The sequence below is a fragment of the Manis javanica genome, chromosome 15, assembly GCF_040802235.1.
Source record: "Manis javanica isolate MJ-LG chromosome 15, MJ_LKY, whole genome shotgun sequence".
Classification (NCBI taxonomy): domain Eukaryota; kingdom Metazoa; phylum Chordata; class Mammalia; order Pholidota; family Manidae; genus Manis; species Manis javanica.
In genome coordinates, this window is record NC_133170.1 from 66,570,856 (window position 1) to 66,586,264 (window position 15,409).

At 49.2% G+C, this 15,409-nt stretch overlaps 1 protein-coding gene across 5 annotated transcripts in view; it reads left to right on the forward strand.

Annotated features, from left to right (window-relative positions):
• The first annotated feature begins 70 nt into the window (after positions 1-70).
• Positions 71-15,409, forward strand: part of LOC140846538 (uncharacterized) — a 28,005-nt gene continuing 12,666 nt past the window's right edge. For all 5 annotated transcript variants that reach the window (XM_073223284.1, XM_073223285.1, XM_073223286.1 and 2 more), the window contains exons 1-2: positions 71-507; positions 14,657-14,689. In XM_073223284.1, coding sequence (XP_073079385.1) covers positions 71-507; positions 14,657-14,689 — 470 coding nt within the window. The remainder of the gene's footprint in view (positions 508-14,656; positions 14,690-15,409) is intronic.

The following is a 15,409-nucleotide window of genomic DNA, read 5'->3' on the forward strand; positions in this document are numbered from 1 at the left end:
CAAGCCTACAGGTTTTGGCGTCTACACAAGCCCCTCAATTGCCGGAGACCAAAGATTCTCCACCCACAAAATGGCGAACTCCCTGATTCTCTTCCGGGTTCTCTGCTCCCGCCAGCGCCAACCAAAGCCCAATTACCCCTTTACACCTTCCCGTCAGCGTCACCTAAGGTCCAATTGCCTTTTGACCCACCCCTTCCTTGCTGACCTGTATAAATTAAGCCTACAAACAATAAACTGTGCCAGCTTGATCAGACATCCTGTCTTGCTGGTCGTTCTTTGTGTCCCTTGCTTGTTTCATTTCTGCAGGCGTCTCCGGCACACTCCACGTTCGTCCCGCGGGCCGGGACAACTGGCGCCCAACGTGGGGCCCTGGGACTCCTGCCGAAACGTCTGCTCGGAAGCCCTGGCCAGGCATTCTTTTGAGTCATCACACGGGTATTCACCTGATGTCGACTCTGCGTTGAGGATCACTGCGGATCACCCGTCCGTAATACAGATCCTGGAGAGGTGAGTAGACGCATCACCCAAGCAAGCATCTTAAATACCTCTTGTGAGTTCTCACTGATCCCCTCCCTCTAGTTTGCTGCCGCGATTTATTCCTTGTTTTGTCCTCTGGTTGTTCCTCTCTGAAAACCTTGTGCTTACTTTGGGCTAATAGTCGTTCACCTCTAGGGCCTGCACAAGGGACTCTGACTACAGAGTCCCTGCCCTAGCGGGTCCAAGCAAGCGGATTATACTTGCCGACCGTCCTACGTAAGCAAGGGCTCGCCTGAGCTGATGAGAGTGCCTCCAGTAGTTCAGAACATTGGCGTGGTTTCGGCTGCATTAGTATAATTCCAAGTTACATAGAGTTGAAATCCCAGCCGTCCTAATGGGCAACTCACTGAACTCCCACGAGGTATTTCTTAGCGGACTCAAGGAGTCCCTCAGGACACGAGGAGTAAGGGTTAAAAGAAAAGATCTTAGACCATTTTTTTCCTTTATTCATGAGACTTGCTCCTGGTTTCCCCTCGAAGGCACTATCAATCATAAATGTTGGAAAAGAGTTGGTGATGCCCTCCAAGACTTTTATCAGACCTTTGGCCCTGAAAAAGTCCCTGTTTCAGCATTTTCTTACTGGAACCTTATTCACGACATACTTGGGTTCATTCTCAAGATCCTGACATTAAAGATATAATTAAAACAGGAGAAATAGCCCTTAAAGAAAACTCCCGACTGAAAGGAAAGGAGCGACACACAGCAGCAATTCACCGGAGAGTTCCGCTTTATTAGGGAAAGATGCTGGGTTATATAGGAAGGGGCATAGGGTGATTGTGGTGTTACTTCTACGGGGCTGGTGGCTGTTGGCTAGGTGCTGGGATTGGGAGGGGGGCAAGAGGTGATTGGGCTTCAGGTGGCGCCGGCGGGAACCGAGGACCCCGAAAAGAAGCCGGAAGTTTGCCATCTTACTGGTGGGGACCCTTCATTCCCCCCTTTCTCCTCTATGGGTTTGTGGACGTTGCTTTCTCTCTGACTGCTTCTTTCTGAACAGGGGCGGAGAAGGGAGTGAGGGTTTGAGGATTGGGAGGAAAGGGTTGATAGGACTCCCCACAGTAAGGATGAGTAGATGTGGACTTCTTCAGGTTGGAAATCAATGAAGGTTCCCTGTAACCATAGGTTGAGGACCTGTTGATTCCAATGGTGCCAAGAGGATATGGGTGTCAGGAGCCAGGCGTCTGCGGCCATTGTTTCCAGGAACAGTTTCCAGCGGAGAGAGGGGTCCATCTCAGCATGTGGTGAGGAGGTCACATGAGGGTGAGGGATCTTCTGTGGCCAGAAGCTGATAGTTCCTGAGTAAAAGCTGGTTGAAAGCTTGATTAGAGATTTTTCCGACTTGGGATTTGATGAACTTTATTATACAGGGTAAGAAGAGACAGACGAGAAGAATGACTATTATGGGGCCTGCAATGGGCCAGAGCCAGGTGAGGAGGGGGTTTGTTAGTATTGAAGAGAATGGGTTGGAATTGGAAGCAGAGTGGAGGCTGGAGGCAAGGTCGGTGAGTTTGGTGATGTCAGTTTCTACAATGCCGGATTTGTTGATGTAATAGCAGCACTCTTCCTGGAGGAAGACGCAGGTGCCGCCCTTCTCGGCTATAAGCAGATCTAGGGCCCGCTGGTTTTGAAGGGTGACTTTAGCTAGCGAAGTGACCTGTCTTTGGAGAGAGGCTAGGGAATCGGCAGTGGATGTCAGGGCTCCCTCAAGTTTGGCGTCGAGATCTCTTAACTGCCCATAGAGAGTGACCCAAGGCTCCTCCCGAAAACCCCACCCCAATGGCTGAGGTGATTAAAGAGATACCGACCATGATGGGAAGAAAAGCAGCCCTTTTTGTGTGCGAGTGCAAGGGAGGTTGGAGCTCAAGGAATTCTGCCATGCTGTAAAGTGTAAGCTGTGGGATTAGGGTGACAAGAATGCAGGGTGTATCGGAGTTGAGAGGTAGTGAGTTGAAAAGACTGCCATTACACCAAAAGAAGTGTCCCGGTTGTGTAAAAGTCTTAGAGCCGGAGGTAGGGGTGTAGATAGAGAGGCAGTGAAGTGCACTGGAGGGGGGTGGAGTTGGGCCTACACAGTGGTGGATGGTGAAATTATTTGCATATTCTGGTTCCCATAGGGGTATGTCTGCCAGGGGACAGAGGGGTTGTCCTTCTGCATGGAAAGAGTAGTTGGAAATATTGAGGGGCATGGCGGCCAGCAGTGGGCGCTGTAGTGATGCACACAAGAAACAATTGGCGGTGTTGAGGGTGTGGTTGAGAAAGATGGTGGTGTCTTGAATGAGCTGTAACCAAGAGTAGGAGGAATAAGAAGATGAAGAGGTGCCATCAAGAGTTTGGATAATGACTTTCTCGGAATGTCTGATATCTGATGCAACTTGAGAGATCTGGGAGCGAGAGGGAACATACTCTCGAGAGATATGAAGGGTACCGTGGGGGGTCGAGGACCCCCCGTAGTAAACTGAGGCTGTGACTCTGGCAGCCCATCGAGAGTCCCAGGGATCTGGGATTGATAAGGAGAATGAGCCGTTGGGATATTTCATGAAACGGTTGGAGGAGTAATACTGTGGGTACTAGAAGTCACCCATGTAGTGAATGGTGCAAGACCAGTAGGGGCATCCCCCGTAGGTGTCTTGCCATCGCCTGCAATAGGCTTGTCTTTGGTCATAGAGGAAGCAGAGGTAGGGAGAATAAAGGTAGCTGTAAATGAATACTTCGGTGGAGGGAGGAAAGTGGAGGTACAAAGGCTCAGAGCAGCCTTTCAGAGGGCAGTCTGATGTGGCAATGAGGGCAGTAACTTTTGTTTGATGCTGTGTGTAAGTCTGCTTGACTTTGAATCGCCATACAAAGGAGGGTGGGGCTGCAGGGAAGACAATAGGAATGAGGGAAAAAAGCGAGAGAGCAGTAAAGGAGGAAAAGGTCATGATTCAGGTATGGATGGCAAAGGGGGTGCATGGGAGATGCGGAGCTTCAAGGGATCAGAGGGATGAGGCGTGGTAGAGTAGACAGCATCTTGGGCTGTATCTGAAGGACTCTGGATTGTGACTGATGGGTCTTGGGTGTCCAGAGAAGGTGGGTCGTGGGTATTTGGTTTCAACCTGGAGATATGAATCCAAGGGGTGACAGAGTTATCAGGCAGTGAGAGCTTGGCGGCTGAGGGGGTGCAGAGAATAACTGGGTGTGGACCTTCCCATTTCGGGGTGAGAGAGGGCTGATCCTCTGGTGGCTTATAAAACACTAGTTGGCCGGGCTGTAAGATAGGAGGATTTTGGGAGGTGGATGGATCAGGAAGGAGCCAATCCTGATATTTCCACAATTCAGTGCAGAGGAGAGAGAGTAGTGGAAGGGCTATATTGGGAGGAATTGGTCCTTTGTGGGAAGGGAGCCCCGGGGGTAGAATCGGGCGGCTGTACATGATCTCAAAGGGCAACAAGAAGGAAGGTTTCTTTGGGAGGGCTCGAATGCGGAGTAGAGCTAAGAGAAGTAAGCGAACCCAGTCAAGGTGTAGTTCTAGAGATAGTTTGGTCAGGATGTCTTTTAGAGTCCTATTGGCTCTTTCTACTTTTCCTGAAGCTTGTGGTCGATAAGGACAATGTAAATGCCAGGGGAGCGAGAGCGACTTGGAGAGGTTCTGGATAATTTGGGCAGTGAACTCAGGGCCGTTATCTGATTGGAGGGAAGTGGGCATCCCGAACCTAGGAAAGATCTGGGTGAGGAGGATAGAGGCAACTACAGATGCTCATTTGTTAGTGGTGGGGAAAGCTTCGACCCATCCTGAAAATGTATCTACTAGCACGAGTAGGTATCTGGTACGTCGTACAGGGGGCATGTTAGTGAAGTCTATTTGCCAATCTGCAGCGGGGACATTACCCCTTGCTTGATGAGCCGGGAAGGGTCGGGCTTTGAGGGGGGTATTAGGGTTAGTGCGTTGGCAGATGGTGCTCTTGCAGGTGATTTGGTTAAGTAGGGTTTTGTCTTAAGGAGAGAGAAAAAAAAGATTGTAAAAAATGGATCAAGGATTGGGGGCTGGGATGGAACAGGTCATGTAAGAGGCGGAAGAGAGACTCTTTGTCCTGAGAGCAGAGGGCGTCTTGTGATAAGGCTAAAACCGCAAGGGCAGACGGATTGTTGTCTGGTGCGTTTTCTGATAGGGCAACTGACCGGGCTACTCTGTCGGCTTTGTTGTTACCTCTTGCAATGGGGGAGTCATCTTTTTGATGTGATTTGCAGTGGACTATGCCTAGTCGGTGTGGGAGTTGTGAAGCCTCTAGAAGTTTAGTAATTAAGGCTGAATTAGTTATGGAATTCCCTTTGGTGGTGAGGAGGCCTCGTTCTTTCCATAGTGCCGCGTGGGACAAGAGAATGTGAAATACGTACTTGGAGTCAGTGTACAATGTGAGAGACGTGTCCCGGGCCAGAGTGCAAGCTCTGGTGGCTGCAATGAGTTCAGCCTGCTGATTGGTTGTACCAGGGGGTAGGGCTCGTGCCTCAATGACATCTTCGAGGGAGACTACTGCATATCCTGAGTAGTGGGTGCCCTCATGTTTAAAGGAGGACCCATCAGTAAACCAGATGAGGTCGGAGTGTGAGAGGGCTCCTTCGGAGATCGTGGAGTGGCACGGAAGAAAGTTGTGAAGGGCTTCCAGGCAATCATGCAAGGGAGTATGAGGAGAGTAGGGCAGAGGAAGAAGAGTGGCCGGATTCAGGGGTGGGCAGGGGAGGAAAGAAATGTTTGGATTTTGGAGGAAAGAGGACAGTAAGGTCAGGAGTCTGGAGGGAGGGAGAGTCTGTAAACTTTTGTAGGTTAAGAGATCTTTTAGGTGATGTGGGGACAGAATGGTAAGGGGCGCTCCGAATGTTAGTTTATGAGCTTCTTTCTGCAAGAGCTGTCCAGCGGCTAATGCCCGTAGGCAGGGGGCCCAGCCCCGAACTGTGGGGTATAATTGCTTGGAGAGATAAGCTACTGGGGCAAAGGATGGGCCATAATATTGGCCTAGGACTCCTAGATCTTGACTGGACCTCTCATGAATGTATAATGAGAAGGGTTTCAACAAATCAGGGAGATGGAGAGCTGGGGCTTCCACAAGGGTTTAACGGAGCTTAATGAAGGAGTGTCGGGGTGAGGATGATAATGGTTCTTCAGGGGGGCCCTTGCTGAGGTCGTATAGGGGTCTTGCCAACAGAGAGAAGTTAGGGATCCACACTCTAAAATACCCAGCCAAGCCTAGAAAGGAAAGGATTTCTGTCTTGGTTTTGGGAACGGGCAGGTCAGAGAGGAGTCGTTTTCTGTCTAAGGTAATGGACTTTCTTTGTTGAGACAGAAGGAATCCAAGGTAAGTGACAGAAGGGGAAGAGATTTGAGCTTTGACGGGGGATACGCGGTAACTTCTGGAAGCTAGAAGGTTAAGTAGAGACGCAGTGTCAAGTTGAGACTGTTCCCACGAGGGACTGCAGAGCAGAAGATCATCTACATATTATAATAAAGTGGACTCGGGGTGATCATGGTGAAACTGTTTGAGGTCTTGAGCTAGGACTTGTCCAAAAATATGGGGACTATCTCGGAAGCCTTGTGGTAAAACTGTCCAAGTAAGTTGTACAGAATGTCTGGTGTATGGGTCCGTCCAGGTGAAGGCAAAAAAATCTTGGGAGGAGGGGTCTAGAGGGATAGAAAAAAATGCGTCCTTGAGATCTAGGACTGAGAAGTGGGATGCGGAAGCAGGGATCTGCGATAAAAGGGTGTATGGATTTGGAACTAAGGGATGGATAGGGACAACGGCAATGTTGATGAGGCGAAGGTCTTGGACAAGGCGGAAAGATCCGTTGTTTCTTTTAACAGCTAATATGGGGGTATTAAATGGGGAGTGAGTGGGTCTGAGGTAGTTTTTGTTTAAGAGATCTTGAATGATGGGTTGGAGGCCTATGAGAGCTGAAGTGGTTAGGGGGTATTGGGCCTGACAGATATACTGAGAGGGGTCACGTAATTTGATAGAGGCAGGGGGACATAGGGCCATGGAGGGGCTTGTAATGTCCCAAACTTTGGGATTTACAGGGTGTATAAGGGCGGAACTGGAGCTTTCATTGGGTAGAGGGGGGTTGTCGGCTATGAGGGCCATCAGAAAGGGAGTACTGGGGGCTGTGGGATTGGATATAGTTATGGAAACGAGGAGGGAAAGGATGTCCCGTCCTAGTAAAGGGATGGGACACTGGGGCATAACTAGGAAGGAGTGGGAGAAAGGTATGGGACTGCTTAGGATTGTGCATAAAAGCGGGGGGGGTTTTAATGGGAAAATCTGTTTACCTCCTACCCCAACTATAGGAGTAATGGCTGGCATGGTAGGGCCCTGGTATTCTCGCAAGACTGAGAAGGTGGCTCCTGTATCTAGGAGGGAGATGGGGCGACCATCTACTGTTAAAGTAACCCTGGGCTCCTGTTTGGTGATGGAAATGGTCAGGCGAGAAGCCCCCGGGCCCCATCAATCTTCTTCTGCCAGCCCCACTACGGCAGGCTTAGGATGGGGGTTGTTCGTCCAGCCTCTCCTTCGGGTGGTTGGGCAATCAGACCCCCAGTGGCCCTTTTTGTGGCATCTGGGGCATGGGGTGGTAGGAGATCTGGGGGAGGGGCACGCCCTTGACCAATGTCCCTCTTTTCCGCACTTGAAACAAGCTCCTGGGGGGGGCTTGTCTGTAGAGGGGCGCCCAGGTTGTGGTTTTATCAGCTGGGCCAACATCTGGAAATTGGCCTGATCAGCCTTTTTGTTTACGGCGTTCTTTCTCCTCCTCCCGGTTATGGAAGACTTTAAAGGCCACTGTTAGGATCTCAGTCTGTGGGGTAGCGGGGCCCTGTTCTAACTTTTTGAGTTTAGCTTTAATGTCGGGGTAGCTTTGAGCTAGGAAGTATGTCATAAGGACCTGTCTTCCTTCAGGTGTTTCTGGGTCCAGGCTGGTATACTGTAATAGGGCTTGAGTGAGTCTGTCTAAGAACTCGGAGGGGGTTTCGTCTCTCTTTTGAATTATGTCTTGGAGCTTTTGAAAATTGACTACTTTACGAGCTGCCTTTTTTAGACCTGCTATTAAGCAGGAGGCAAAAATATCTCGAGAGTGGAGACCCACGGCGGTGTTATAATCCTAGTGTGGGTCTTGTTCGGGGACAGCAGTGGGACCAGGGGGACAGGTGGGGTCAGTCCTGTGGGTTTCGGTAGCATGCGTTTGGGCGAAGTCCCAAGCTCGTCTACGCTCCTCAGGGAGGAGAGTATTGGCTAGGAGCATGAAAATGTCATGATGTGTGAGGCTGTAAGACTGGAGGGACCATTGAAACTCCCTGATGTATGTCGTGGGGTCAGTGGAAAAGGAACCTAGGCGTTTCTCTAGTTGGGCTAAATCTCCTAAGGAGAAAGGGACGTGAATGCGCACGATGCCTTCGGATCCTGCTACTTCCCGGAGCGGGGCGATAATTTTGGGAGGCCCTCGGGACCGAGTCTGAGGGGGACTGAAGGGTTCTGGCTCAGTCTGTGCGGGGGAAACAGGTGATGGGGGCAAAGCCGTGATAATTTTGGGAGGCCCTCGGGACTGAATCTGAGGGGGCAAAGACGGACGAGGCTCTTGGAACTTAGTTAGAGGGGGGCTGAAAGGCTCAGGCTCGATTTGCGGGAGGGGGGAAGGTGAGGGGGACGGAGGAGGAGGGGGTGAGGTGCCGGAAGAGATGGTGGAGGAGGGGGAAGGGAGAGGATGGGAGGCTTCTGCGGGGGTGGAGGCGGCGGCGGCAGCGATAGAGGAAGGGGGAAGGGCTGTTGTAGGAGAAGAAGGGGAAGGGAGAGGACGGGAGGCTTCTGCCATGGGGAAAGAGCCAGCGGTGGCGGCGGAGGGTGGAGGGGTTGTAGGAGGGGGAGGGGCCGAAGGGGGAAGTCTGTATGGCGGAGGCTCGTTGGCCGCGTCAAAGGTAATTGAAGAGGGACTGGGAGTGTGTGGAGGGGAGGGAGACGGCTTGCAGGCTAGGAGAACTTGGGGCAGGGAGCAGGTGGTGCAGAGGCTGGGATTTTGAGCTAGGAGGCGGAAAGCTTCGATATAGGGAATCTCCTTCCATTTTTTCAGGCGCTGGCAGTAGTTAAAGAGATTGCGAGTGATGTTAGGATCAAGAGTTTCCCCTGCGGGCCATTGGTTGTTATTGTCTAGGGGGTATGTCGGCCAATCTTGGGAGCAATATTTATGGAGAAGTTTTGGTTTTATATCAGGCGTCAGGGAGAGGGTAGCCAGATGCTTAAGCAGGCATTCAAGAGGTGAACTTTCAGGGAGGGATGAGGAGGCTCCCATGGCTAAAGGACAGAGAAGGAGACAAACAGGGGAAGACAAACGGAGATCCTCGGACTGGAGGCAGACCACAAGGAGACAAAGGGCGTCCCCGATGATCCTTGGTTGTCTGCGGAAACTCGTATACGAGTCGGAATTTCTTGGGAAGTGTGGGTCGTCACCCAGACTTCCCTAAGAAGGCAGAGTGCCGGAGTCACGAGGTACCTAGCGCTAGGCGTTTTCGGCAGACTGAACAGGTTTCAGTGGATGGAACAGAAGGAGGAGGGGGCGGGAAAGGGAGCGTTCTCATCCCCAAAGGAGTCACCTCGTTTATGGCTGTTGGAGGGTGGGGGGGGCCTGAAAGTCTGCTGCAGCTGTGAAGGCCTGAGGCGGGGGTTTATTGCTTTTGGAGGAGGGGCCTGAGGGTCCGCTGCAGCCGTGAAGGCCTGAGGCGGGGAGCGTTCCCTCCTCGTCCCCGAGCGTCAGGGCCTTGCCGGACGATCACGGTCAATGGCACTGCGATAGCTCGGAGAAGAGTGGCCCACCCCGGGGAAATTTTGCTTAAAAAGTTTCAGCTGAGGTGGGGGTTTATGGCTTTTGGAGGAGGGGCCTGAGGGTCCGCCACAGCCGTGAAGGCCTGAGGCGGGGAGCGTTCCCTCCTCGTCCCCGAGCCGTCAGGGCCTTGCCGGACTATCACGGTCAATGGCACTGTAATAGCTCGGGGAAGAGTGGCCCACCCCGGGGGGAAAACTTACCTAAAGGCCAGAGAGGAGTGGTGAGTGTGATGAGCCAGCGCCGGAAAAAGAGGACGAGGGCAAGCTGCTGCTGGTGTTGGGGGAAGACGGGGCCCAGTTGGGGTGTCCCGTCTCCCTGGTTTCAGCACCAATGAAAGGAAAGGAGCGACACACAGCAGCAATTCACCGGAGAGTTCCGCTTTATTAGGGAAAGGTGCTGGGTTATATAGGAAGGGGCATAGGGTGATTGTGGTGTTACTTCTACAGGGCTGGTGGCTGTTGGCTAGGTGCTGGGATTGGGAGGGGGGCGAGAGGTGATTGGGCTTCAGGTGGCGCTGGCGGGAACTGAGGACCCCGAAAAGAAGCCGGAAGTTTGCCATCTTACTGGTGGGGACCCTTCACCGACCACCCTCTGCCTGTCCTTCAGTATCCGTAGATATCCCTGAAGACCCCACCGCTCCTATTAAAGAATCTCCTAAACCTCAACCTAATATAAAATTTCCAGACACTCACGATAAACCTGATCCTCCTAAAATCCCAAATATGTATCCTTCACTCACGTCTTTAAAACACCGAACAAATCATTTAAGCCGAAACAATGAAGAGTCCTTAGAAGAACAAGCCGTCCATTATCATGCAAATGAAGACCCCTGGCGCCTTACGACGCCAGCCCTTTACAGTGCCTCTAATAAAAGCTTCAGACCCCCTCCATATAAACCTATTTCCCCTCAATGTGCCCCTATATTTCAAATCCCTGATCTAGAGTCATCTCACAAATTCCCCCTTTCAATTGACCCCATCCGACAAGCAAAAATTTCTCTAACCAAAGAAGTTTCTTCACTTAAAGACATTTTGCAACAAAAACGTGAACATGTTCAGCTCATTAAAGAGATTAAAGCCCTTGAGCCGAACTAACATCATTAAACCCCATGCAGACTCCCTCACTCCCCAAAAAACCCATAAAGAAAGTGAAACCTAAAAGCCCAATCCTAGCCTTCCCAATCACTCATGGTCGCCTCCCAGAAACCCCCCCCCCAAGTCAGAGAGGAGAGCGAGGATGAGAACGCCCCAGACTCCCAAGACCCAGATATTCCAAACCAAGAGCAGAGTTCTGAGGGAGAGCCCTCAGACAATGAAGAGTCTGGTGATCGTATAGAAAAACCAGCTAAAACCCAGAAATACCACCGCCTTAACCTTAAACACTTAAAAGACTTAAAAACAGCTGTTACCAATTATGGCCCCACAGCTCCTTTTACATTAGCCTTAATTGAAAGCCTGAGTGACCGGTGGTTGACTCCTAATGACTGGCTTTCCCTAGCTCGAGCCGCCTTGTCAGGAGGAGAGTATGTTTTATGGCGCACTGACTTTGTAGAAAATTGCCGTGAGATTGCGCAGCGCAATAGTGAAAGTAAAACTTCACGCTCATGGACAAGAGATAAACTGCTTGGGCGAAGCCCCTATGAAACAAATGAAGCCCAAGCAGCCTTCCCCCCAGGCCTTTTAGCTCAAATCCAAAACGCAGCCCTTAAAGCCTGGCGGCGCCTCCCTCCTAAAGGCTCCGCTACTACCTCCCTAGCAAAAATCCACCAAGTTTCTGACGAGCCTTACAGCGACTTCATTAGTCACCTGACAGACGCTGCTGAGCGACTAGTCGGGGGAGGAGAAACAGAAAGTGCCTTTGTTAAACACTTACCTTATGAAAATGCTAACCCGACCTGTCAAGCAACCATAAGACCTCACCGTTCAGGCAATCTCTCTGATTATATTAAACTTTGCTCAGGCATAGGTACCTCTCATGCAATTGGATTAGCCATAGGAATGGCACTAAAAGACATTAAAATAGATAAAATTAAACAAAAAACTTGCTTTAATTGCAAGCAACCAGGACACTTTGCCCGCCAGTGTCTGACAGGGATCCAGTCTCACCTACCTAGCGCCCCCCCCAAAACTGTTTGCCCTCGATGCCGGTGCGGTTTACATTGGGCTAAAGAATGCCGTTCTAAGACAACTATTGAAGGCACATCCCTCCCACCGCTCCAGGGAAACTCCCAGAGGGGCCAACCCCTGGCCCCATCACTGAGCACGAACCAAGGGGCTATCAGGTTCGTTCCCCAAGCCCAACAACAGCGAGTCCTCCCTGCGCAGACATCAGTTCTCCCTCCTGTGTTACCCCAAGAAGCACAAGATTGGACCTCTGTTCCGCCACCAACACAATATTAATACCCGACCAAGGTATCCAGCTGCTCCCTAAACTCAGGACAAGTCCAACCTTATATAGTAGCTGGATTACCCATCAACTTATGTGGACATGACATTTTATCACAATTAAAACTTGTCATGGCTAGCCCGAATGATATAATCACCCGACAAATGCTTAACCAAGGCTATCTGCCCGGCCAGGGCCTAGGTAAAAATAGCCAAGGTATAAAAGAACCTCTTACTGTCATACCCAAGAATGACCGTTTAGGAGTAGGGAATAAAAATTTTCCGTGATGGCCATTGACTTTCCTGTACCCCATGCAGACAAAATAAAATGGAAATCAGACTCTCCTGTCTGGGTAGATCAATGGCCTTTGACTCAAGAAAAACTTACAGCAGCCAACAAGTTAGTACAGGAACAATTAGCTGCTGGACATTTAGAACCCACCACCTCTCCTTGGAACACTCCTATATTTGTAATTAAAAAGAAATTAGGAACATGGAGACTCCTCCAAGACCTCAGAGAAATCAACAAAACCATGTTCTCGATGGGAGCCCTTCAACCCGGTCTCCCCTCTCCAATAGCCATCCCAGCTAATTACTTCAGGATCATTATCGATCTTAAAGATTGTTTCTTTACCATTCCACTCCATCCCCAAGATAGAGAACGCTTCGCGTTTAGTATTCCCGTCACCAATTTTAAAGGGCCAATGCATCGCTACCAGTGGAAAGTACTCCCTCAAGGTATGGCAAATAGCCCCACACTGTGTCAAAAATTTGTAGCCCAAGCCATAGATCCCCTCAGACCCCAGTGGCCTTCCATCTATATCATTCATTATATGGATGATATCCTCCTGGCTGGAGCATCCAACTCTGAAGTCTTAAAATGTAGCCAAGAATTGACCACCCGTCTCACCTTTTTCGGTCTCCAAATTGCTCCAAATAAAATTCAATTAACAGATCCCTATTATTATCTTGGCTTTGAATTAACCTCAAACAAAATCACTACCCAGAAGATCCAATTAAAAACATCACACTTACAAACATTGAATGATTTCCAAAAGTTCTTGGGAGACATTAAATGGCTCAGACCCTATCTTAAACTAACCACTGGAGAGTTAAAACCTCTTTTTGATATACTACAAGGAGACCCCAATCCCTCATCCCCTCGGAAACTGTCCACCCAGGCAAAAGAAACTTTAAACATTGTTGAAACAGCTATACAACAACAACAAACTACGTTCCTATCCTATGACAGACCCTTCGCTCTCATCATCTGCAATACGCCACACACCCCTACTGGAGTTTTATGGCAAAACAATCCTTTGTTATGGATCCATTTGCCCTCCTCCCCACCTAAAGTTCTTATCACATACCCCTCACTAGTTGCAAAGATTGTAAAAATAGGCAGAGAAAAAAGCCGCCAGCATTTTGGCAGAGACCCTGATCAGCTTATCATTCCTTATACAAAAGAACAAACAGATTGCTGTCCTATAATGTAGATGACTGGATTATATCCCTTGCCTCTTTCCAAGGTAAAACTGATAATCACTATCCCTCACATAAACTCCTTCAATTCTCACGACTACATCCCTTTATTTTTCCAAAAATAACCTCATCCACTCCATTAGAAAATGCCTCTCTAGTTTTTTCTGATGGCTCCTCCTCTGGTATTGCTGCCTATGTTATAAACTCACAAAGTTTCAGTATTCAGTCACCCTTTAAATCAGCCCAACTTGTAGAACTATTTGCTATCTTAGAAGTTTTTAAAATGTTGAGCCCAATCACTTTTAATCTGTATACCGACAGTGCCTACATAGCATACTCAGTTCCTATTCTAGAAACAGTCCCTTATATTAAACCCTCTACCAACGCTGTTTCCCTCTTCCAACAACTCCAAACCTTTATATTACTCAGACAAGCCCCTTTCTATATTGGACATCTGCGAGCCCACACCGACCTTCCTAGTTCCCTCTCCCAAGGCAATGCCCTCACAGACAAAAATACCCGCTTCACATATTCCATTACAACCGATGCAGTCACCAAAGCTAGTCAATACCATGCTCTTCACCACGTGAATGCTCACACTCTCCGACTTTTATTTAAACTCACCAGAGAACAAGCTAGGCAAATTGTTAAAGACTGCCCAGGGTGTGTAACCTTACTGCCCCTCCCTCATTTAGGAGTTAATCCGAGAGGCCTACTCCCTAATGAAATCTGGAAAATAGATGTCACCCATATCCCTGAATTTGGAACTCTTAAATACACTCATGTAACTGTTGATACCTACAGTGGTTTTATATTTGCCACCCTCCATAGTGGTGAAGCCACCAAAAGTGTCATAGCCCATGTTCTCCAATGCATTGCTGTTGGTAAGCTATTAAAACAGATAATGGGCCTGGATACACTTCACAAGCATTTCAAAATTTCTGCCATCAATTCCAAATCAAGCATATCACAGGTATTCCTTACAACCCCCAAGGGCAAGGAATAATCGAACGAGCCCATCAGACACTAAAGAATACAATTAATAAGCTTAAGACCAACACTGTTTACCCTATAAAAGGCTCCCCAAAATATCTCCTTAATCATGCACTATTCACGCTTAACTTTTTACAAATAGACAACCGCAACAAGTCTGCTGTCGACAGGTTGTGGCACCAAGAGACAAAAAACCAATTTGCAGAAGTCTTAGGGAAAGATCCTCTAACCTACAAATGGCATGGTCCCGACTCAGTTCTTTCTGGGGTAGAGGCCACGCCTGTGTATATGATACACAGGGAAATGGACCTCGATGGTTACCTGAGCGCCTTGTCAAACCCATTAATACCCCTTCAAAACACATTAATAATAACCCAATACATTCCAGGGAGGAGAATCCTCCCTGAGAACAGTTTGTCCTTGCCTTCCAGGGAGAAGACAAATATTCATCATCATTGGACAAGGTAAGCCCACCTGACCTTTGTTAGCACAGTTGTAGGCCCACTACCAGTGATCTTGCCTATTTTCATTGAACCCTAAAACATCATCATGTCTACTATCCATTCCCTTATCGCTACTGTAATAGTCACTGTTGTCCTAGGAGGATTTGGACCCCCTCCAAATAAGGAAGAACTCCTCATTCAGTTGTATGGAAGCCCTTGTGATTGTAAGGGAGGAGTGATGGATTTAGAACCTAGCCTGAGAGGACATACACAAATAACATCTCAAGGGGAAAAACCAATAGCTGGACCTCAGCTTACTACCAGAGGACCTGTAGACTGCCAAGACAAAATAGCATACCTCACAGCAGATATCTCTGCAGGCGGATTTTCATCCGGAAGAGGTTGGCAGCCCCAATCTTGGAAATGTGTAAGAAAGCCCAAAATTATACCTACAATTAATGGCAAACCAGGGCCTTGTCCCAACCCCTGCCAAAAAGCCACTGAATTACACTCTACCTGTTACCGCGCTGTCCAACAGTGCACCGGTGCCGATGGCAAAAAATATCTAACAGCCATCTTACAAAATGGTTATACTGGTTCCTTTGGAGGCGAGTATGATTATAGCAATCCCCGAGGACATTCTAAATATGCACAAGCCTCCTGTCATGGCCAAATTGGCAAGGCGATTTGCTGGCCACCGCAAGCCCCGATCCACATATCTGATGGTGGTGGACCAACAGA